Source organism: Rhinoraja longicauda, chromosome 26 (genome assembly GCF_053455715.1).
Source record: "Rhinoraja longicauda isolate Sanriku21f chromosome 26, sRhiLon1.1, whole genome shotgun sequence".
Lineage (NCBI taxonomy): Eukaryota > Metazoa > Chordata > Chondrichthyes > Rajiformes > Arhynchobatidae > Rhinoraja > Rhinoraja longicauda.
In genome coordinates this window covers 19835068-19860299 of record NC_135978.1, presented here as the reverse complement: position 1 = coordinate 19860299, position 25232 = coordinate 19835068, and the positions used below count along the sequence as shown (strand labels likewise).

The 25232-nt window shown below is 46.8% G+C and overlaps 1 protein-coding gene across 5 annotated transcripts in view; it reads left to right on the top strand.

The window, feature by feature from the left end:
• Positions 1-25232, top strand: part of camkk1a (calcium/calmodulin-dependent protein kinase kinase 1, alpha a) — a 141875-nt gene that overhangs the window by 51299 nt on the left and 65344 nt on the right. For 3 of the 5 annotated variants that reach the window (XM_078422034.1, XM_078422029.1, XM_078422031.1), the window contains exon 2: positions 16648-17193. In XM_078422034.1, coding sequence (XP_078278160.1) covers positions 16747-17193 — 447 coding nt within the window. In that variant the 5' untranslated portion in view covers positions 16648-16746. Of the gene's footprint in view, positions 1-2140; positions 2233-10066; positions 10128-16647; positions 17194-25232 lie in introns of those variants that run through there. The other 2 variants (XM_078422033.1, XM_078422032.1) reach the window with 2 other exon arrangements.

Genomic DNA, 25232 nt, shown 5'->3' with positions numbered 1-25232 from the left:
GTGTCGTCACGTGAATGGCGCCGACAAAGTTGCAAAGTACCCAACAGTCCTGTCTACTGCCTGCCGCCGCACATGGCGCCTCCCCTCCCCTCCCCTCCCCTCCCCTCCCCTCCCCTCCCCTCCCCTCCCCTCCCCTCCCCTCCCCTCCCCTCCCCTCCCCTCCCCTCCCCTCCCCTCCCCTCCCCTCCCCTCCCCTCCCCTCCCCTCCCCTCCCCTCCCCTCCCCTCCCCTCCCCTCCCCTCCCCTTCCCCTCCCCTCCTCTCCCTCTCCCCGCCAGATTCCCCCTTCGTTCTCAGCGCCCCGCCCCATCCCCACCCCCCACCCGACTCAGCACCAACATCTCAAGAACAATTAGGGACTGCCAATAAATACTGGCTTTGCCAGGAGCATCTGAACCTTGAAAGTGAATAATTAAATAAAATCTTTGCTCAAGATTCCAGCATCTGCAGTGTAAGGTGTTTTACGTGTAAGGTGTTTTACTATGGATACAGTGCCTGTGGCTGGAGCAGTTGCCATAGCGACATTGTGATCTGTCATTGAGTTCGATTGGATGGTATTAGTTCTAATAATTAAAAAAAATATGGACAAAAAGAGGCTAATAGTAGCCAGTGGGGGCTAATCTTAATTTGACTGTGGACGTTTATTTTGTTAAATTATTTATGATCAAATAATTTTCTAGGAATATTTGCACATTATTGCTGTTGATTGAGCTTCATGACGTAGAAAGATTCCTATGCCTGCAACATTATTTGGCAAAAATGCTGCTTGCCTAGCTCTCATCTTCCAAGTGGCCTTTCCACAGGGTATTTACAGGCCTCACTTTCCATCTGGACCTTCACTCTGCCCTCCCTCCCTCACAACCTCGCCTCCCCCTGTTCTTGGCACAATCGCAGGTGCTGCCTCGCCAGTAGGATGGTAGTGGGAGACTGTAGTGCGACTGGCGATTTAAAAACGTGCACCGCCTTCAAAATGGTTCCCAGCTTCCTGACCCTGCACGTTCCTGGGAATGTTTTGTTGCCCATTTTGGGTTCAAACCATTTGGGAGGAAGGAGGAGTGGCTGAGTGATGGGATCATTTACTGAGCTGAGATCTGTGTTTACAAAAAGCCCTACTAACTATCTGCTGCATACATCAAACCCACAGCACACCAATTCATCTACTTCCTGAGAAGGCTTAGGAAGTCCGGCATGTCCCCTACAACTCTCACCAACTTCTACAGATGCACTGTAGAAAGCATTTTATCACAGCTTGGTTTGGGAACAGCTCCATCCAAGACCGCAACAAAAATTGCAGTGAATTGTGGATGCAGCCCAGACCATCACACAAGCAAACCTCTCTTCTATTGACTCCATTTATACCTCAAGTTGCCCCCCCCCTGGCAAGGCCTGCAGCATAATCAAGGGTGAGTCGCACGATGGCCACTCCCTCTTCTCCCCTCTCTCATCAGGCAAGAGGTAGAGAAATGTGAAAACGCACATTCAGATTCAGGGACAGTTTCTTTCCAGCTATTATCAGGCAACTGAATCATCCCGCCAACAACTAGAGAGCAGTCCTGAACTACTATCTACCTCTTTAGTGACCCTCGGACTATTCTTGATCGGACTTCGCTGGCTTCACTTTGCACTAAACGTTATTCCCTTATCATGTATTTACTCACTGTAAATGGCTGGATTGTAATCATGTATTGTCTTTCTGCTGACTGGATAGCTTGCAACAAATGCTTTTTTCTGTACCTTGGTGCACGTGACAATAAACTAAACTGAACATTGAGTAAACTTGCTAAACTGGTTCTGCTTGCTGTAGGTGGATGGCATCTGAACCTTGATTATCCCCACATTATCATTCACACCTAGGTCTGTGTTACCATGGTGTCATTTCAAGGCTTCCCATAGGCCTTCTCCGATCACAGGGAGGTACCATCCTGACACAGAGCCAAGCTACACACCGTATGCTGACGAGCTCCAGCTCTGCTTCCCCACCACTCCTCTTAACCGCTCTGCCGACTCTTGTGTCGTCACACTACTCGTCTGATATTTAGTGGAGGATACCTTCTATTTGGCGGCATGGTGGCGCAGTGGTAGAGTTGCTGCCTTACAGCGAATGCAGCGCCGGAGACTCAGGTTCGATCCTGACTACGGGCGCCGTCTGTACGGAGTTTGTACGTTCTCCCCGTGACCTGCGTGGGTTTTCTCCGAGATCTTCGGTTTCCTCCCACACACCAAAGACGTACAGGTATGTAGGTTAATTGACTGGGTTAAATGTGTAAAAAAAAAATTGTCCCTAGTGTGTGGGGATAGTGTTAATGTGCGGGGATCGCTGGGCGGCGCGGACCCGGTGGGCCGAAGGGCCTGTTTCCGTGCTGTATCTCTAAATCTAAATCTAAATTAAGAAGTCTGCAGCCATTGCCTTGATCAAGAAACAAAGTGCTGGAGGAACTCAGCGGCACTGGCAGCATCTGTGGCGGGGATAGACAGACGTCCTTTCGGGTCAGGACTCCCCTTCAGACTGATGGAGTAAGGGGAAGAAAGCTGGCAAAGGGATGTGCTGCTGGGGCAAAGCCTGGCAAGTGATAGGTGGACATAGGTGAGGTGGGTTGATCGGCAAATGGGTGCAGTAAGCTTCTCTCTACATTTGTTCGTCAGGCCTACCCTGGCCAGCAGGTTTGCATTCACATGTTCATCAGTTATAGGAGTAGAATTAGGCCATTCGGCCCATTGAGTCCACTCCATTATTCAATCATGGTTGATCTCTGCCTCCTAATCCCATTTTCCTTCCTTCTCCCCATTACCCTTGGCACCTGCTCTCGTCAAGAATTTGACTATATCTGCCTTAAAAATATCCACTGACTTGGCCGCCACAGCCCTCTGTGGCAATGAGTTCCACAGATTAACTACCCTGCATTGGGTCCCAGCCCACCAAGACCTGCAATTCAAACTTAAGGCCTTCAAGCATGCACCCCTCCCCCCTTCCATCCTTATTCCTTTAATCTCCTTCCATGTAAACACCCACCACGTTTCTTCATTAACATATTCAATTCCTGTCTCCTATTACCTCACCAAAAATAGTTATATCCAACGTTTTTTTTCCCTTTCCTGAATTTTTCTTTGTCTCTTAAGATCGTCCTGATGATGTTTGTTACATTATTTGTGGGACCAAGGAACTAAGGCGACAAACTCAATGGAAATAATCTGGACTCGAGAGCTTCATTTTTAATCCCAAGATATGTTTGAGTGCACGGACAGGCCATTCACCGGGTGAGACCATGCTGGTTTATGGTCCAAATGTGCTTCTTACTGCTCTCATTATCACATTTTCCCAGCACATTTTTTCATGCCTTTCTCTCTTACAAACTTGCCCTGCTCATTACATCCAGCCTGTTCACTTCAACCACTCCAGTGGGAGGGAATTCCACATTCTCTTCACAGGATATAGACAGTCTTTCCTGAAAAATCTCTATTGTATTTATTCGTATCAGGCATTTATTGATGACTCTTGGTCTTCAACTCCCCCACAAGTGGAAACAACTTCACACCTACTCTCCCAAGCTTCCTCTATGAGATCATCCCTTGTCCTTAACTATTCCAGAGAAAGGTGACTCAGCCTTTTTTGGCTCTTCTGTGTGTGGGTGTGTGTGTGTGAGAGAGAGAAAAAGTGTGTGTGTGTGAAACTGTGTGTGTAGTGAAATGAGAGCTGTATTGTTGGGTTCTTCACCGCACCTGGAGTACTGCGTGCAGTTTTGGTCTCCAAATTTGAGGAAGGAAATTCTTGCTAATGAGGGCGTGCAGCGTAGGTTTACTAGGTTAATTCCCGGAATGGCGAGACTATCATATGTTGAAAGACTGGAGCGACTAGGCTTGTATACACTGGAATTTAGAAGGATGAGAGGGGATCTTATCGAAACGCATAAGATTATTAAGGGGTTGGACACGTTAGAGGCAAGAAACATGTTTCCAATGTTGGGGGAGTCCAGAACAAGGGGCCACAGTTTAAGAATAAGGGGTAGGCCATTTAGAACTGAGATGAGGAAAAACTTTTTCAGTCAGAGAGTTGTGAATCTGTGGAATTCTCTGCCTCAGAAGGCAGTGGAGGCCAATTCTCTGAATGCTTTCAAGAGAGAGCTAGATAGAGCTCTTAAGGATAGCGGAGTCAGGGGGTATGGGGAGAAGACAGGAACGGGGTACTGATTGAGAATGATCAGCCATGATCACATTGAATGGCGGTGCTGGCTCGAAGGGCCGAATGGCCTCCTCCTGCACCTATTGTCTATTGTTTACCCTGTACCACACCGAATCTCATTGTCTAAAACCCAGACCCATTCCATGGTGAAGCTGAGACCTCATTGATGCTCATCGGCAAGTTAAACCCTGCACAGACTTGGTCAGGTGCCTGGATGGTGCATCCCTGACCTTCAATGTCTTTTTATTTCTTGCAGCCCCGTTGAAACGCAAAAACTTCCCTTTTGAACTTTTTGCTTAGTATTTTTGATTTTAATTGCTTGTCTTTTGTTAATCACGCTTATTATATTTTAAATGTACTGCTTAAGCAAACTTGAAGTAAGACCAGGGTACAAGGGGTAGTACACCTGAATGTTAAACAACAGCACTGGAATATATCAGCCTGAACGTTTGTGGTGGAGGCAAGTTTCCTCTTGCACCACACCGCACACGAGGGCTTCGGATCGCCGGCTGCGGGAGCTTTGATTGCCCCGACTGAGGGTGGTTCGACAGCCCCGACCGCGGGAGAATAAAGAGGGAGAAGATTGGACTTTATTACCTTCCATCACAGTGTGGAATGCGGGGAGCCGCTGTGGTGGATGTTTATGTTAAATTTTATTTGATGTGGCTGTGTGTCTTGTTGCTTTTCACTTAGTGTGGCTGTATGGTAACTCAAATTTCACTGTACCGTAATTGGTACATGACACTGAAACCTTGAATTTTACACTTGGCTAACAAGCAAAGGAACAGACTGCTGGATGATCTCAGCTGGTCAGGGAGTATCTGGAGATATATGGACTAATGATATTTCGGGTTGTGTGTCTTCTTCAGACTGACTTGAAACATTATCAGTCTATTTCCCACCATAGATGCTATCTGACCGGCTTAGTCTCTCTACTGGTCTGTTTTATTGGTTCAAGATTTCAGCTTCTGCAGTCCCTTGGGTCTGCAAACAAAGCCTTGTGATGTAATGGACACCTTAAGATGCATTCTACGCCAAGGTTAGCAGATTGAAGGGGAGCCACAGTCATATCGAGCTTGGTTAGCTTCCGTTAATATATTGTAGCTTATTTTGAACAAAGTGTGTACGAAAATAACTGCAGATGCTGGTACAAATCGAAGGTATCTCAAAATGCTGGAGTAACTCAGCGGGTCAGGCAGCATCTCTGGAGAGAAGGAATGGATGATGAAACGTCACACATTCCTTCTCTCCAGAGATGCTGCCTGACCCGCTGAGTTACTCCAGCATTTTGTGATACCTTATTTTGAACAAACATGCTTTGGGCAACAGTCGCTTGCCTGATTCTCATTTACATGTTGTGATCGTTGCCCTAATGCTAATCAAGGCTCCTAACATTCTTGGCGAGGTAGGACCTTTGAGCAAGTCTCTGCACAAACGCGCGCAGAAGTGAGGCAATCTATCCCATTGCTGAATTACTCTGCTTTATGTCTGTTTAATGTCCAAGAAATAAAAACAGCTGAAGACCCTGTTTTTAGCTGTTCCTGCTCAAAGTCGTATTTTAAGACGGGGGATGGTTCCAAAATTTCTCTTTAATCTTTAGTGAAATGAAAACTCACGAAAGTAAAATCAAAAGTTTGGATGAGAGGCTCTCGGATCCTGGCGGCATTCTGGTTAAACTGTCATATGATAGGTTGCAAATTGCATCTGATAGTTTGCAAATCTTGACATATTCATTTAAAAAGCTTATTAATGTGCACGAAAGATGGATCTACATTGATAAGTTCTTACAACATTTTTTCAAAGAAACTCATTTTAAAATGCAAATTCATTTTGAGGTGATTCCTCTCCCTTTGTGCATTTCCCTGTGTTTTCCTTCCTTTTTCTTCAATATCCCACCTTCAGAACTGTAAAACTGAAAGATAAGTCAATCATTTCAAAGGTTAAACCTTCATGTTTTTTACTTGAAACCCTTAATGTTGTTAAAATGTAGAAAGGAAATAATCAGCTGCATTCCTTGACAGTAGTTCAAACTCGCACAGGGATAATTAAGATAATTTTCGTGCCTGCTGGAGAAATCCATTACCAGCCTAACAGCAGACTAGGCCATGGGCTCATGATGAGGGGGACGTTCCATAGTGTGTGTGTGTGGGACTGTGAACGAGTTCAAGCACATTAAATCGTACGGCGGAAAACCTGTTCCAAGTTGTGGAGGTCTGTGCGGCAACTTGCTCTGAGACTTCACTCAGCATCAGGCCCCTGAGGTGGGTGACTGCCCAATAGACAATAGACAATAGGTGCAGGAGTAGGCCATTTGGCCCTTCGAGCCAGCACCGCCATTCAATGTGATCATGGCTGATCATTCTCAATCAGTACCCCGTTCCTGCCTTCTCCCCATACCCCCTGACTCCGCTATCCTTAAGAGCTCTGTCTAGCTCTCTCTTGAATGCATTCAGAGAATTGGCCTCCACTGCCTTCTGAGGCAGAGAATTCCACAGATTCACAACTCTCTGACTGAAAAAGTTTTTCCTCATCTCAGTTCTAAATGGCCTACCCCTTATTCTTAAACTGTGGCCCCTTGTTCTGGACTCCCCCAACATTGGGAACATGTTTCCTGCCTCTAACGTGTCTAACCCCTTAATAATCTTATACGTTTCGATAAGATCTCCTCTCATCCTTCTAAATTCCAGTGTATACAAGCCTAGTCGCTCCAGTCTTTCAACATATGCCAGTCCCGCCATTCCGGGACTTGCCATGCGTGCCACCCGGGGCCATTGGTCCAAATCTATCCACACCAGATCCATATGGCTGGTCCTGTTGCCCAAGGTGGGGTGAAAGGTAAGGACCAAGGGAACTCTACCTCTATTTCTGTCTGCGGGGAGGTGGGAAGAGAGTGGAAGTATGGACAAAAGTATTGAGAAATGGATGAGAAATGGCTCCATCAACCACAGTGAAGGGGAAGCAGTCTTTGCTGATAGAGGGGTGGCACGGTGGCGCAGCGGTAGAACCTGCTGCCTTACAGCGCCAGAGACCCAGCTTCGATCCTGACCACGGGTGCTGTCTGTGTGGAGTTTCCGCGTCCTCCCTGCGACCACACAGGTTTTCTCTGAGTGGTTTCCCTCCCACGCCTCAAAGATCTTGCTGGTTTGTAGGTTAATTGGCTTCTGCAAATTGTCCCCAGTGTGTAGGATAGAACTAGTGTACAGGTGATCGTTGGTCGGCACTGACTTGGTGGGTTGAAGGGCCTGTTTCTTTTGTTTAAACTAATAGCAATGGGATCGTGGAGCAATGTAATCAGGTACTGTAGCTGGGCCATAGAATTACAGAGTCGTCCAGTCTGGAAACTAACCCTTTGGGCCCCAACTTCCCATCAACTTCCCACAAATTACACCACTTACCTACCACCAGGGACAATTTACAGCGGCCAATTTACAGCCAGCAGCTTGCAAGTCCTTGTGATGTGGGACGAAACTGGAGCACCTTCGTTTAGTTTAGAGATACAGCGCAGAAACAGGCCCCTCGGCCCACCATGTCTGTGTCGACCAGCGATCCCCGCACATTAACACTATCCTACACTCACTATGGACAATTTACAATTATACCGAGCCAATTAACCTACAAGCCTGTGCATCTTTTGGAGCGTGGGAGGAATCAGGAGATGACGGAGAAAACGCATGCAGGTCACAGGGTGAACGTACAAACTCCGTACAGACAGCACCCGTAGTCAGGATCGAACCCGGGGCTCTGGCGCTGCGAGGCAGCAACTCTACCACTGCCTCACCTGGGGGAAATCCACACAGTCACAAGGAAAACGAGCAAACTCCACACAGACGGCACCCGAGGTCAGGATCGAATCCACGCTTCTGGAGCTGTGAGGCGGCGGCTCTAAGATCAAGCAACCCCCACAGGCAGTACTGGCGCACTCCCGGCTGCACCCCCTGTCAAAGCTGTCTAGGGTTTTTTCTCAGTGCTGCTGCTGAGTGCGCTGGAGGGCCGACTGGTGAAGTGGTTGGGCTGGAAATTCTTTTGCATCGCACAACAATGTGTGGAATTCACTCTCGCGCCAAACACGTCTTTTCAGTCCGTGCACTTTGAAGAATGAGGCACAAAGTCTGCTGGCAAACACGATGTTTCAGGTAGAGGGGCTGAGTACACCTGGATGTATGAGAAAAGTGTCTCGATCCGAAACGTCACCTATTTCCCCCAGAGATGCTACCTGACCCGCTGAGTTACTCCAACTTTTCGTGTCTATCTTTCGCATAAACCAGTAATCAGCAGTTCATTTTTATTACCCATGTCAGATTCCTATTTATAGACCATAGCTCCGCCTTCAACACCCTAATCCCGACCAAACCGATCTCCAGATCCCTGGAGTTAGGAGTCGGGACCCCCTCCCAATGTGAACAATTGCCCAATGAAATGTCCGTGTAAGTACGATGCTCCTCTTGATGGAGATAATGTAAGCTGATTGCCTCTTCTGATGAAGAATGTATGATGCCCTCTGTCTACGTTTTTCATGGCAAATGCAATCTGACGACCATTCCCTCTGGAAGCAAGAGACACAGTTTTAAAATTGGAACTGGGCAATTAAGGACCTAAAATATGGATGACATCTTCACAGAAAGCATCCTGGTGATCTGGAACCATATCTCCAGCGGCCCTTGGCGCCCAGAATCACTGCAACTTCAAGTTAAGTCAAGTCACATGGACAATAAAGTGGAGTTGTTATTCACAAAATGCTGGAGTAACTCAGCAGGTCAGGCAGCATCTCAGGAGAGAAGGAATGGGTGACGTTTCGGGTCGAGACCCTTCTTCAGTCTGAAGAAGGGTCTCGACCCGAAACGTCACCCGTTCCTTCTCTCCTGAGATGCTGCCTGACCTGCTGAGTTACTCCAGTATTTTGTGAATAAATACCTTCAATTTGTACCAGCATCTGCAGTTATTTTCTTACATAAAGTGGAGTAGAGTATGAGAGCAGTTCCCAAAAATGCAGAAGCTGGAATCCTGAGCTAAAAACAAAGTTGCTGGAAGAGCTCAACAGGCCAGATGTCTTCTCAGGAGAGAAATGGATGGATGTTTAGGAGAATCGAAGGAACTGCAGATGCAGGTTTACAAAAAAAGAGACAAAGTGCTGGACGTACCCCAGTGGGTCAGGTAGCTTCTCTGGAGAATGTGGACGGGTGACGTTTCGGGTCGGGACACCTCTTGATTAGGACCAGGACCCTTTTTTTAGACTGATATATACAGCGCAGTGAGGTACAAGTACGATGGAAATCTTGCAAGAAAATTCAGACTTTCATGTCAGAGAAGGTTAGTTGCCTTTTGCAGAGTAGAGTCAGGAGATTTGGAGTTAAGATACAGTTCAGTCAGGACCTGAACTGAATGTCACAACTATCTCGGGGACCGTGCATGCCTCTAGCTCCCCATCACAAGTGGGCATGAGGCACCTGGGACGTTGTCTCCTCCTAGGGTAGGTGTGGCACGGGAAGGCTGAACGTGGTACTATTGACATAAATGCCACTGGCATAGCAGGAGCATTGGAAGCTTTTGGATTGTGTCAACAAGACACAGCAGGAGCTGGACTAAGAGAGAGTTAGATTTAGCTCTTAGGGCTAAAGGAATCAAGGGATATGGGGAAAAAGCAGGAACGGGGTACTGATTTTAGACGATCAGCCATGGTCATATTGAATGGCGGTGCTGGCTCGAAGCGCCGAATGGCCAACTCCTGCACCTATTTTTCTACGTTCTATGAAACAGAGAAGGTTCACTTGGGCATGCTCGTCATTTAAATATATCTGAAATGACATTGTTACTGAGCTTCATTTCTCTTGGGGCTGATCAATGAAGGACAGCGAGGGGCTGTTTGTTTGCGAGGAGCTGAAGACTGATTAGTGTCTTCACGAGCTAACAGATCTTGTGTGTTTAATTATTCTACCAGCTGGAGAATAAGCCCGGTAAGATCGTAAGCTCCAAGGTCAATACTTTGCAATGTCTGGCTTTGTCTCGTCATGGCAATATCATGTTGAAGGTTTTAGAAAATACGCTGCATTTCTTGTGGCATTGACAGCGCCGTGCCTATTGAAATTGCAATGCAAAGTTACTGTCAGCGGATAACACTTAATTACTTGTAATTAGCTGGAGTCACAGTTGCTAGGTATTCGCTTCTTTGTCACAAGCACAATTTAGACAGTAACACTGGAGAATCTCTTTTTAAGATAGTCCTTTGCATTTGGATACAGGGCTTTTCCGTCTGCAAGATGCTGTTCCAATTAGCAGCGCTTCGGTTATTCAGTCCATGGATGCATTTCTCTGCCTTCTAACAACTCATTTAATCCTCAACGTGTGAGTTTCTTTCATTCCAGAAAGATTCTCAGCAAACATTTCTGTGTGTGATGACTGATTAATTATTATCATGGATTGTCTTAATTGTTCAATTTCACTCGCTCTTTGCAGCCAGTCTCCCTGTGTGGGCTAACCAGGATTCTTTATAGGTTTAACATCTTTTCGCAGCTTTTGAATTCTATTCTTCTTGGGTATTAAGCCTAATGGATTGTTGTTTTTATCATGGCGTTATTACATTTTTTCCCCCCAATGATTGGTGTCACTGTACGGCTGGATCGCACTGCTCGCAAACTTCACGTGAACCTCTTGAATTTGCAACCGCAAGAGTGTGGTTGAATGCATGGGTATTTATTGGTGCCAGACAAAGTTAAAACACACTGAGGGAGCAGCTTCAACATCTGGCTGGGGGAACGCCCCTGTCTGGCCACACGTCTGCTTTGCATCAGGAGGGAGATGTAGTACGGCCGGTACAAGCATTGATCTGCGATGTTCCGGACTATTTTAACCCTTTGCTCACTCCACCTGATGCAACACTGGAGGTGGAGATGCCATCGGGGGTTGGAATTCTTCTTGGCATTCTAACTGGGTGCCCTGTGGGAACCTCTTCGTGGTGGTGGGTGGTGCGGGGTGGGATGGGATGGCAGCCATTTAGCTGTGACAATAGACAATAGACAATAGGTGCAGGAGGAGGCCATCCGGCCCTTCGAGCCAGCACCGCCATTCAATGTGATCATGGCTGATCATTCTCAATCAGTACCCCGTTCCTGCCTTCTCCCCATACCCCCTGACTCCGCTATCCTTAAGAGCTCTATCCAGCTCTCTCTTGAATGCATTCAGAGAATTGGCCTCCACTGCCTTCTGAGGCAGAGAATTCCACAGATTCACAACTCTCTGACTGAAAGCTTGGGTTCAAAGTAACTTTGAAAAGCTGGGCCCTGGGACTTTGGGTTTTAGTCAGCAACCTCTGTCGCTACTGATATTGGCACTTTTCCGTGCGGTAAACTGCAAGGGTCTTGGACGCGTGCAGACCCTTTGACCCAACATATTTATGTTACATTTCTGCTGAGTTACTCCGGTACTTGTACTTTACTCAAGATTCCTGCATCTGCGGTTCCATTGTGTCTCTATATCTCTTTTGTTATTCCACATCTTGATGATTTTTTCGGCATGTACAGTTAAAAGCTCTTACCTAATTTAGCTCTTCAAACCCATGGATTTCTATTTAAGATTTCAGCACTGGGTCAGGCTTAACAAATATTCTGCCGCAAATTTACAAATGTCTGCGTCTATAATCTTTAAATGTAGGACTGATTCGGCAGTGAGTTGGTCTTGAAATGGATGTCCACTCAGTTCATCTTTCATCTAAAAAAAAGTGCATTTATTTAGTATTTTTAACATTGACTTGTCACAACATCACGTGATTCATTGAGGTGTAAATAGACAAACAATGTCTCAACCCTGACACCCCAAACAACTTCAGACCAATCTCCAACCTACCCTTTCTGTCCAAAGTTTTGGAACGTGCTGTATCTTCCCAACTCAAATACCACCTCTCTACCAATAACCTGTATGAAACTTTCCAATCCGGATTCCGCTCCAACCACTGTACTGAAACTGCGCTCCTCAAAATCACAAACGACCTTTTCCTCTCCACCGACGCTGGCAACCTCAACATCCTCATCCTACTTGACCTCAGCGCCGCCTTTGACACCATAAATCACTCCATTCTCCTCACCCGACTTGAAACCTCCTTTAACATCACCGGCACAGCCCTATCCTGGTTCAAATCTTACCTCTCTGACAGGCACCAGTTCATCTCCATTAACAACTGTAAATCCCCCACCGCTCCCCTCCCCCAAGGTGTCCCCCAAGGCTCAGTCCTTGGCCCCCTCCTCTTCATCCTCTACCTGTTCCCCCTTGGTCAATTAATCCGCTGTCATGGTCTCAACTTCCACTCCTTCGCTGATGATATCCAGCTCCTCATCTCCACCAAGTCAATCTCCACCACCACACACTCTACACTGACAAACTGCATCACTGAAATAAAATCTTGGCTTCAATCAAATTTCCTCAAACTCAACTGCAACAAATCTGAAATCATCATCATTGGTCCAAAAACGCTCACCAAATCCACCCAAAACTTCATCCTCAATATTGATGGTCTCCCAGTATCCACCTCCCCTCACATCCGGAATCTTGGAATCATCTTTGATCAAACCCTCTCCTTCGACAAACACATCAAACACATCACAAAGACAGCCTTCTTCCACCTCAAAAACATTGCCCGTCTCCGTCCATCCCTCTCCTCCACAGCTGCAGAAACCCTCATCCACGCCTTCATCACCTCCCGTCTGGACTACTGCAACAGCCTCCTCTATGGCGCACCCTCAAAAATCATCAGTAAACTTCAATACATTCAAAACTCCGCTGCCCGTCTACTCACCCACACCCCGATCCGTGACCATATCACCCCCGTCCTTTACAAACTCCACTGGCTCCCCATCCCCCTGAGAATCCAGTACAAAATCCTCCTCATGACCTACAAAGCCCTCCATAACCTGGCTCCATCCTACCTGACTGACCTCCTCCACAGGCACACTCCCACCTGCACCCTCCGCTCTGCTGCTGCCAATCTCCTATCCCCCCCCCATCCGGACCAAACTCAGATCCTGGGGGGACAGGGCTTTCTCCATCGCTACTCCCACCCTATGGAACTCACTACCCCAAACCGTCAGAGACTCCTCCTCACTCACCACATTCAAAACATCACTGAAGTCTCACCTGTTCAGTACTGCCTTCAACCACTGAAGGTCACCTCAGCTTCTGTCTCCTTTCTCTGTTCGTTTACTTATTTATCTATTTATTCACTTCCCTATGTTCTTTAAATCCCTGTAAAGCGTCTTTGAGTGTATGAAAAGCGCTATATAAATGTAATACATTATTATTATTATTATTATTATTAATGTTAAAATGATATATCATAATTGGGCAAAAGAATAGAGAAATTGAAGAGATTTTTTTCTCTCCGGTCAATGCGATCTGCCGTACACTGCCTTATCTCCTTGAGTTACGGTCAGGTTCCATATTTACAGGGTCAATCTTGTCTTCAAGTGGGGTTATACACAAAATCACATGATACCATAACCCCACCTCCCCAGGATTGTAAAGTATGATGTTGATGAGGGCCAATTAACACAAACATTTGAACGTCTGAAGAAGGGTCTCGACCCGAAACGTCACCCATTCCTTCTCTCCCGAGATGCTGCCTGACCTGCTGAGTTACTCCAGCATTTTGTGAATAAATACCTTCGATTTGTACCAGCATCTGCAGTTATCTTCTAACGGCAGCGGCTGACTAGCAGTCTGTCCGTCTTTTTTTTGTTGTGTGTCGGTGTTGGGATGGTTTTTATATATATTTTTTGGTTGTGTATGTGTGGGAGGGGGTGGTGGTGTGGGTGGGTGGGTGGGGGGGGGGAACTTTTCTCTTCCTCACGGCGCGGGGTGCGGCTCGGCTGCGGGGCCTAACATCGCCCGCTGCGGCTCGGCCGCTGGACGCGGCTTGGCCGCTGGACTTAACAGTGCCCGGTGCGGCTTGGCCGCTGGACTTTACATCCCGGTGCGGCTTGGCCGCTGGACTTAACAGTGCCCGGTGCAGCTCGGCTGCGGGGCTTTACATCGCTGGTGCAGCTCGGCTGCGGGGCTTAACATCGCCCGGTGCAGCTCGGCTGCGGGGCATAACATCGCCCGGTGCAGCTCGGCTGCGGGGCTTTTCATCGCTGGTGCGGCTCGGCTGCGGACTTGACATCGCCCGGTGCGGCTCGACCACGGGACTTAGCTGCGCAAGGCTTAGTCGCGGGCCTTTCATTGCCCGGTTCGGCCGCGAGACGTTTCAGCGCCCGGTGCGGGGACTGTGCGGGTCGGTCGGGGACGAGCTGTCTGTCCATGGGCGTGGTGAAGAGAGTGGAAGTTTTGTTGCCTCCATCACAGTGAGGGGGTGTTTGGAGTCACTGTGATGGACGTTTGTGTTGGGGTCATGTGTCTTGTGTTCTTTTTTTTCTTTTTTTTCTATGACTGCTATGTAGTTTCGTTCGGTACTTCGATACCGAACGACAAATAAAGCTCTGTTATACCTGTTATACCTGTTATAACACAAACATTTATTTATTATCTTCCCCTGCCTCGTTACAATGGTGCAGAATCTATTTGTGGCTGGCATCGGTGGGCTTGGTATCATGGCTGTTACTTTGTTTAATAGAGTGCCAAGTACCAGAAGGTGTCCCATGCCAATTTCCAAAACAACTTACTTGAGTGGCCCCCTGCGGTGATACTAGCAGCCCGTGATCTCAAGATACAATGGTGTCTGGTGACTGCAGGGAGGCTACATGTAAACAGGTTTTTTTCAAGACTGGGTCTCATTGAAATATAATTATATTCATGGGGACCTTGTCTGTATGTGCATAATTCAGGTGTTCATAGTCTGGGGAGGGACTGCGTTGTGGTGGAAGCAGAATCAATCATAATATTATAATACATCACCTCCTATACATCAGGAGGTGCAGATCCAGCGTAAGCAAGATTATGAGGGACCCCTGCCACCCCAGTAACGGACTGTTCCAGATGCTCCGGTCGTGGAAACGGAGAGGATGAGACGGAGTTTCTTCCCACAGGCCATCAGGACTGTCAACTTTTATAACTCCAGACTAAATTTTTGTCTAGACTATAGTAACTTATTAACTTTATTTATATGCTGTAACTGCACTTAATATAATTGTATTTATTTGTTTTTGCATTTATTGCATATATGTTTGTACGCACCGTCAGGATTGGCTATTTTTTAATTTCGTTGTACTCGTTGCAATGACAATAAATGAATATTATTATTATTATTATTATAATTCTTTTTTGTGCACAATCCGCAGGCATTGCCACTTTCATTTCATTGCACATCGTGTATGTGACAAATAAACTTGACTTGACTTGACTTGAGAAAAGGAATTGGATAAATATTTGAATTCATGGTCATAGAGGGCAGTGGTGGATAGTTCTTTTTCTGACTGGAAATCGTAGAACAGTACAGCATGAAATGGGCCTTTCGGCCCGCAATGTTTGTGTCGAATAAAACAAGTTAAACGGATTTCATCTGCCGGTACATGCCATATCCTTCTATTCCCTGTGTCTATCCAAAAGCATCTTAAATGCAACTGTTGCATCCACCTCTATCACCACTTCTGGCAATGCGTTCCAGGCCCCCACTATTCTCTGCGTAAAATAAACTTGCCCAGCACATCTCCATTATACTCTATCCCTCTCGCCATATACCTATGTCCTCTAGTGTTGGACATTTCCACCCTGGGGAAAAAGGTTCTGACTGTCTACCCTATCTATTCCTCTCCTAATTTTTTTTACTATCAGACTCCCCTCGACTTCCGACGTTCCAGAGAAAGCAATCCAAGTCTATCCCTCTAATCCAGACATTCTGGTGAACTTTCTCTGCACCCTCTCCAAAGCCTCCACATCTTTCCTGTAATGGGATGACGAGAACTGCATGCAATACTCACAAATGCTGCCTTACCGCCGTCCGATGGAGCTGCAACACGACTTCCTGAGCCTTATATTAAACGTCCCTACTAATGAAAGCAAATGTACCATTCACTTTCTTTAACACCCCAGTGTGGGAGCCTATGGGCAAAGAGAAGAGTAGTGGGACTAACTTGAGGCTTAAAAGTGGCAAATAGCTCCCCCTGTGTTGTATAAAATAATGATAATTCCCTGAAGTAGATTGTAGTTAGGGAGATGTTGTAGAATGTTTAAGAATAAGGGGGTAGGCCATTTAAGACTGAGATGAGGAAAAACCTTTTCACCCAGACAGTTGTGAATCTGTGGAATCTGTTTAAAGGCAGTGGAGGCCAATTCACTGGATGTTTTCAAGAGAGAGTTAGGGCGAAAGCAATCAAGGGATATGGGGAAAAGCAGGAATGCGGTACTGATTTTGGATGATCAGCCATGATCATATTGAATGGCGGTGCTGGCTCGCAGGGCCGAATGGCCTATTCCTGCCACCTGTTTTCTATGTTTCTAATGTGTTCTTGCCCAAACGCCTTGTTTCCCATTCTAATTGTTTATTTATTTCAGCTCTGTAGGACCTGGGATATCTATTAAGGAAGAGGATCTCATGAGATTTGCAGTGGCTTCCAAAGTTGCTTCCATCTGCCGAGTCCGAGAAACGTGGTGATGTCAGCGGCGGAAAGGAGCTCCGGGCGCGAGGACAAGGAGATGGACATTGCTGGAGATCCTCAGCAGGAAGACCTGGCTCTGCAAGTGGCTGCCGTGCAGGTCTCCGAGGAATCTGCTTCCGCCAACATGGACAGTGGCAAGCAGCCCTCGGAAGTCAAGGATCTGGGCAGAGCAAAGGAGGGAGAAGATGCGCAATCAAACGGAGTGGGCCATCCTGCGGAGGACTCTGCCAGCACCCACGGGAGCGCAAGCAGCACGGCAAAGAAAGTAGGCCCCAGGCCCAAGCTCTCCAACAGGAAGCTGTCACTGCAAGAACGTTCCTCCGGAAACAGCCTCTCTGCCCGAGGGGACCAACCCAGCACTGGTCCCTATGCAACAGGACCACCGTCATCAGGCAGCCGGCCAACGTCTGACTCCAGCCGGGTCAATATGGGTGACTCCCAGGTGAGTTAATTTCCTAATTGAAACCCAGAGCCGCTCCCATCTAAAATAAAATACCATTTATTGTTTGGAATTAGTTGTAGATTTTTGGCTATTGACATTAGTGGAAGAGGAGATTCAAAAGATTGGGAGGTGTTGGTTGCAAAAAATGCCTGTCTTTAAACTTCAAAGGGGATCTGGTGTAGTTAGGGATATAATTGTGCCTGAACAATGTTCTGAAGATGGGTCTCAACTTGAAACGTCACCCATTTGCTCTCTCCAGAGATGCTGCCTGTCCTGCTGAGTTACTCCAACATTTTGTGTCTATCTTAATTGGTTCATTTGGGGTTGCTTTAAATGTCATGGATAGTATTTGATCTTGTTGTACACAGGTCAACAGTGTGATTGCTAAGTTCTGAACTGTGTTTGGTGCTACAGGCAGATCAATCCTTAATTCCATTGTGGAATAGTTTCCTGCCCGTGGTTTAATGTTGGTGCCAATCCGTTTAAAGCACAGTGGTGCCAAACTCAGGGATGTTATTCCCAGTGTACAAGAGGGATGGAGGGAGAACAGAGAGGGGCTTGTAGATTAGATCTAATATTGGAGAATTCTCCCCCCACCTCCCCCCCCCCCCTCACCACCAGTCTGAAGAAGGGTCCCGACCCGAAACAATATCTATCCATGTTCTCCAGAGATGCTGCCTGACCTGGTGAGTTACTCCAGCACCTTGTATCTTTTTTCAATGGTTAAATGGAGAAACATACAAACATACAAACATAGAAAATAGGTGCAGGATTAGGCCATTCGGCCCATTGAGCCAGCACCGCCATTCAATATCATCATGGCTGATCATCCAGAATCAGTATCTGATCAGTGCCTGAGGTCTGATATCTGTCCTTGCTGTTGGCAATACACCGTGCCACACGCAGAGAGGATCATGCCGAGGGCACTACCCGCTGCAGGAGAACCATTTATTTCTGCCAGCGGCAATCCACTATAGTTGTGGATAATTACATGAAAATGATCAACGGACTATAACGTTGGTGGTTCGTTTCCGTCGCAGGTTTGTTATCATGGTTGTTTGACATTCTGGACGTTTGTTGATTTTGTGTTGAACCAAGCTATCTATGCGTGTGAACCACACCTACTCCCTTAACAATTGTTTGGTTGTGCTTCCACTAGAAGTGTCGATAACACATTCTGCAAGGGACTGCCAGGTCAGTCAGCAGCAGAATGTGTTATTGACACTGCTACAAATTCACAAGAAGCAGAAGAGCTGCTGCCTCACAGCGCCAGAAACCCGGGTTCACTCCTGACCACAGGTGCTATCTGGGCAGAGTCTGTACGTCCTCCCTGTGACCACTTAGGTTTCCTCCGGGTGCTCCAGTTTCATCCCACATTCCAAGGACGTGCGGATTTGAAGGCTGCTGTAAATTGCTCCAAGTGTGTAGGACATAGAAACATAGAAAATAGGCGCAGGAGTAGGCCATTCGGCCCTTCGAGCCTGCACCACCATTCAATATGATCATGGCTGATCATCCAGCTCAGTAACCTGTACCTGCCTTCTCTCCATACCCCCCTGATCCCTTTAGCCACAAGGGCCACATCTAACTCCCTCTTAAATATAGCCAATGAACTGGCCTCAACTACCTTCTGTGGCAGAGAATTCCACAGACTCACCACTCTCTGTGTGAAGAAATGTTTTCTCACCTCGGTCCTAAAAGACTTCCCCCTTATCCTTAAGCTGTGACCCCTGGTTCTGGACTCCCCCAACATCGGGAACAATCTTCCCGCATCTAGCCTCTCCAACCCCTTAAGAATTTTATATGTTTCTATAAGATCCCCCCCATCAGTCTTCTAAATTCCAGCGAGTACAAGCCTAGTCTATCCAGTCTTTCTTCATATGAAAGTCCCGCCATCCCAGGGATCAATCTGGTGAACGAAAGGTTTAGAGGGATATGGGCCACTTGCAGACAGGTGGGACTAACTTAGATAGGAAATCTGGTCTAGTGGAGGGGTGATTGATGGTCAGCGTGGAGTTGTTGGGCCGAATGGACTGTTTCCACACTGTGTCGCTCAACTAAGGACAGACTTACACAATGGAAAGGGTACCTGAAGCAGGTGCAGTTGTGAATTCATTGTGAACTCTTTGCAAATCTCGCATTGTATGTGCAACATCGCGAGAGGCGATGCTTTTAATGGCGACTCCACTTTTCTGACTGAGTTGTCGTACACAGTACTGGAGCAACATTTTGCTTTGTTAGAGCTGTGATTTCATGCATTGTCATCATTTCGAGGATTGCATTTACACTTATTATATAGAGGGTGGGTTGTAGGCACTGCAAGGTGAAGATTTGTTGAGGTGCGGTGCCACATTCACCAAAGGGCACAGAGAATGTTCCGGACTGGGGCAGTGAACGTTCACAATTCACAACTCAGTTCATCTGTTGATACAGGAGACAGCGCATCTGTTGACACAACAGGCACAACGCCTTTTGTCACTATGATTGCAAAATCCAAGAGGACTAAAATAAATGTTTACATGGTACATTGAGATTGCTTCTCTTTCTTTTACATTTAAGAGCTATTGTTGTTCATCTCTGATTCTTGAGTAAGACCGCAACATCCAGTCTACCATGTTACAGCATGCATAGAAGTGGCCGATGAGACCAATCTGGGCTTGAAAGGTGCTCCCACACAGGTGACAGAGGTGTATAGACGCTGTAGTTGATGATGTACTTGATGTAGTAGATTTCCTCTTTGCTTCCTCTATTCTAACTTCCTCACGTGAGCGAGCATCACTTTTCATGCAGGAACACCAAACAGAATGAGGGGTAAACTAAAGAGCAGAGGTCTTGCCTACTCAATCTCTGCTCATATGACACACCCACCATGCCAGCAATCAATCTAATGGAACTTTGCTGCACTCTCTCAATAGCAAACGTACTGGGGGTTTTTTTTTTTTAGAAACAAGGAACTGCAGGTGCTGGTTAACACAAATGGACACAAAGTGCTGGAGTAACTCAACGGGTCAGGGCAGCATCTCTGGAGAACATGGATAGGTGGCGTTTCAGGGGTTGGGACTCTTCTTCAGTCTGAAGAAATACCCTTTATCCTGTACCTGTTCACTTTGGATGGCTTGATTCTAATCATTTATAGTCTTCTTGTTGACTGCATAGCACATTACAAAACAGTTTTTTACTGTACCTCACTCAGTACACGTGACAATAATAAATGAAACTAAACTAAGCTAAAGAAGGTTCCCGACCCGAAACGTCACCTATCCGTGTTCTCCAGGGATGCAGCCTGAACTGCTGAGTTACTCCAACACTGTGTCTTTTGTAATATATGTTTTTGAATGAGGTGTCCAAGATAATGGTCCTATTGTGGTCTCATCAAACCCCTTTATAGTTGTAGGACCACACCTTTACTCTTCGCCTCAGATTCTCTTTTGCATTTTAAGGCTAACATACAAAGTGATTTCCTAACACCTGCATGTTAGCTTTGGACACCCAGTACAAGGGCCCTGGTTCTCTGTCAACGTCATCATTATCCAATTGTCACTGTTTAAAAAAAATATGGGTGCTGTAACGAACAATAGTGTACACAGAATTGTCAGAATAGTGCATCCCTGCTCTGTCTTCCACAAATGCAACACACTTTGAATTTCGACATAGATGATAGACACAAAAAGCTGGAGTAACTCAGCGGGTCAGGCAGTGTCCCTGGAGAAAGGGAATAGGTACCGTTTCGGGTGAGACCCTTCCTTGACCCACTGTGTCTGCTGATATGCAAGTCATTGAGTTTTCCACAGACTTGGACTACTTTCCTTGAGCAGGACATTCTTTATGTGGCGAGCTGCCACTACAGACATAGCTATTTTGGAGTAGGAAGAGTCTGAAGAAGGGTCTCGTCCTGAAACATCACCCATTCCTTCTCTCCAGAGATGCTGCCTGTCCCGTTGAGTTACTCCAGCATTTTGTGTCTATTTTTGCTATTTTGGGGTATGTTTAGTTGACCAACGTGTTGGTCTCCAAATTTGAGGAAGGATATTCTTGCAGCGTAGGTTCACTAGGTTAATTCCTGGAATGGCGGGACTGTTGTATGTTGAAAGACTGGAGCGACTAGGCTTGTATTCACTGGAATTTAGAAGGATGAGAGGGGATCTTATTGAAACCTATAAGATTATTAAGGGATTTGACACGTTAGAGGCAGGAAACATGTTCCCAATGTTGGGGGAGTCCAGAACCAGGGGCCACAGTTTAAGAATAAGGGGTAGGTCATTTAGAACGGAGATGAGGAAAAACTTTTTCTGTCAAAGAGAGTTGTAAATCTGTGGAATTCTCTGCCTCAGAAGGCAGTGGAGGCCAATTCTCTGAATGCTTTCAAGAGACAGCTAGATAGAGCTCTTAAGGATTGCGGAGTCAGGGGGTATGGGGCGAAGGCAAGAACGGGGTACTGATTGAGAATGATCAGCCATGATCACATTGAATGGCGGTGCTATCTCGAAGGGCCGAATGGCCTACTCCTGCACTGATTGTCTATTGGTCATTGTTCTCTGTTAATGGTCTTGAATAAGAGCGTCTGCTTTGATGTTTACTTTCTCTGATTCTGTTCTTGTGGTCATTCGTCACTGATTGTTGTATTCTCTGAGGCTGCCAACAACCTTGCTAATTTGGGCAGCTCAATTTATCCCTACAAAGGGCTTTCCATCTGTTTGCTCTGAGGGGCATGCTATAATGATCTGTGTTTTTAGCTCTCATTTCAAGATCAGAAATGTTCTGTTTTGCTGCAAATTGTCTCCATCGGGCAGAATCTCGATCAGCTGCCTCTTTTCCTGCTTGTCCTAAGACAAGAGGCTGCTGGAGTATAAAGTGTGGGGAGGGAAATAAAGTTATGTATTTCGTAGGAAAAGCAGAAAGTCTGAGTATTTTGGAAATGGTGATGGATTGGTAAATGTTGATATTCAAAGGGTACTCCAGCCACTGAAAAGCTGGTGTGCAGGTGTAGAGGCAGCTAGGCAGGCAAATGGTCAAGAGAAGAACATGTCCCAATGGGGCAAGTGGACTCATTGATTTAAATACTGGGTTAAAGATGCTGCAATTACATGGAGCTTTGGTGCTTCCACACCTTGGTGCATTTTCTTCTTCTTGCCAAAAGAAGGATCTACTTTCCATGAAGGATGGCAGCAGAGATTACTGAGCTGATGGGTTTGTCAGACAGATTGGGTGGGATTATAGAGGATTGACAGATGAGCCCATTGATTATTGGAGTCCTACAACACAGACAACACAGTAACTGGCCCTTCAGCCCACCTCGTCCATACTGGCCATTAAGTACCGGTCAGTGCTGATCCCATTTACCCGCGCTTGGCCTAAAAAGATTATTTGGTCCTACGGTTTATGTCTATTTGTTGCACATGCCTTTTTAAAGTTTTGAGAGGCTTAGATAGGGTAGGCAGTCAGAGCCTTTTGCTCAAGGTGGAAATGTCCGAGACTAGAGAAAATAGCTTCAAGATGAGAGGGGCAAAGGTTAAAGGAGACGTTCGAGGCAAGTTTTTTTTTAACGCAGAGGCTGCCAGGTGTGGTGGTGGAGGCAGATACCGTGGTGGTATTTAAGAGGCTTTTAGAGAGAGATACAACGTGGAAACAGGCTGGTGGACTGTGAGGTTCAGTCATTGATCCAAAGCTGAGGTGGATTTTTGATGCAAGAGGAAGTAAGTGATATAGGGATGATGTGGGAAGATGGCATTGAAGATCAGGCAGGATCATGTTGAATGGTGGAGCAGGCTCGAGAGGTTGAAAAGGGCATCCATGCTCTTATTTATTTTATTACTAGACCAAGTGGACCCGTTGGGCCCCAAACCTCTCCTGCATTGGTGCAGCTCCCTCTCCTCCCCCCCTCCCCCTCCCCCTCCCTCCCCTCCCCCTCCCCTCCCCCTCCCTCCCCTCCCCCTCCCCACCCCCTCCCCTCCCCACCCCCTTCCCCCTCTCCATCCCCCTCAACCCCCCTTATCCACCTCCCCCTCCCTCCCTCCCTCCCTCCCTCCCTCCCTCCCTCCCTCCCTCCCTCCCTCCCTCCCTCCCTCCCTCCCTCCCTCCCTCCCTCCCTCCCTCCCTCCCTCCCTCCCTCCCTCCCTCCCTCCCTCCCTCCCTCCCTCCCTCCCTCTCTCCCTCCCTCCCTCCCTCCCTCCCTCCCTCCCTCCCTCCCTCCCTCCCTCCTCCCTAGGAGATAGATTTAAACTTTAAAGTGTGAATAACGTTTAAAATATAACACCGATTTCAATAAAACTACTTGCTTTACCATTAAAGTGATGACGGTGAGTAAGGTGGGCCTAAAATTGTCAAGCTATCGTGTACCGTTTTGGCTGTAGTTCGATCACAAATAAACAAGCAAACGAGAGTTTTAGTATGTAGATGCTGCATTTACCACAGGCTGCTCTGGAGTGGAGTACACTGACAATGCAGGATCTGCACCTGTGTATTCATTAGTTTTGGGTGATAACGTTTGATAAATATCCTGCTGTTCCTCACCACCACAATGTAACAGGAGTGCTGCTTGTTCCTACATATTGTTTGTGATTCCAAATGCATTTGTTGGTCCTTCAAAGCCACTGTCCTGAGTGAGACCGGACCAACGATGGCACAGAATGCCTTGCAGTTACATGAAGTTGCACAACTTGCCAGCAAGTGAGTGCAGTAAGGTCATAAGATCATAAGTGATAGGAGTAGAATTAGGCCATTTGGCCCATCAAGTCTACTCCACCATTCAATCATGGCTGATCTATCTCTCCTTCCTCACCCCATTCTCCTGCCTTTCTCCGTAACCTCTGACACCTGTCCGAATCAAAACTCTATCTATTTCTGCCGTAAAAATATCCACTGACTTGGCCTCCACAGCCCTCTGTGGCAAAGAATTCCACAGGTTCACCACCCTCTGACTAAAGAAATTTCTCCTCATCTCCTTCCCAAAAGAGCATCCTGTAATTCTGAGGCTGTGACCTCTAGTCCCAGACTCTGGAAAAATCCTCTCCACTTCCACTCTATCCAAGCCTTTCACTAGTCTGTATGTTTCAATGTGGTCCCCTCTCATTCTTCTCAACTCCAGTGAGTACAGGCCCAGTGCCGACAAACGCTCATCATAGGTTAACCTACTTATTCCTGGGATTATTCTTGTAAACCTTCTCTGGACCCTCTCCAGGGCCAGCACATACTTCCTCAGATATGGTGCCCAAAATTGCTCACAATATTCCAAATGCGGCCTTACCAGCTCCTTGTAGAGCCTCAGCATTGCATCCCTGTTTTTGTATACAAACATTGTATGCATGCACCGAACACACACCCGAGTCCTGCCACTTACTTCAACATACATTTTTGTATTGCTGGTTAACTCGCATTGATTCTGTTTAATTAGCTTCCTTGTGAAAATCTGTATTGGCACCTGCAAGAATTAAATGGCAGGCTGACTCGGAAACAGGCTCAGCAGCAAGAAATCCTACACCCTGGGCCAAAAATTGACAGCGGTAAAAAAAAAGAGTTTATTTTGTGGAATTAACACGTAATGCTCAATCTGGCGGTAAGTGCATCTCCAAGCCTGACTTTCTTCACACCAGTGGAAACCTGTGACAGGTTAACCCTTGCATCAGTGATTACGTTTCCAGACGTTTCCATACAACATGCATGGAGGCTATTTGCCCTATAGTCTATGCCAGGTCTCGGAGCAATCCCATCATTCTAGTTCCCCCACTTATTTCCCTGTAATCTTGTAACAGGCTCACCCTGTAACATGCGCACTATCACACTCTCATTCCCCCAGTAGCCATCTAAACCAGGTATAATTTCCAGGAGCCAGTTAACCTCAAAAAGCTGTACGTCCTTGGGATGTCAGATAGAGATCTAGGGGTTAGTGGAATCAAGGGATATGGGGAGAAGGCTGATTGTAGATGATCAGCCATGATCACAATGAATGGCGGTGCTGGCTCGAAGGGCCAAATAAATAGCCTCCTCCTGCACCGATGTTTCTATGTTTCTATGTGGGAGGAAACAAGAGCTCCTGGGGAAAC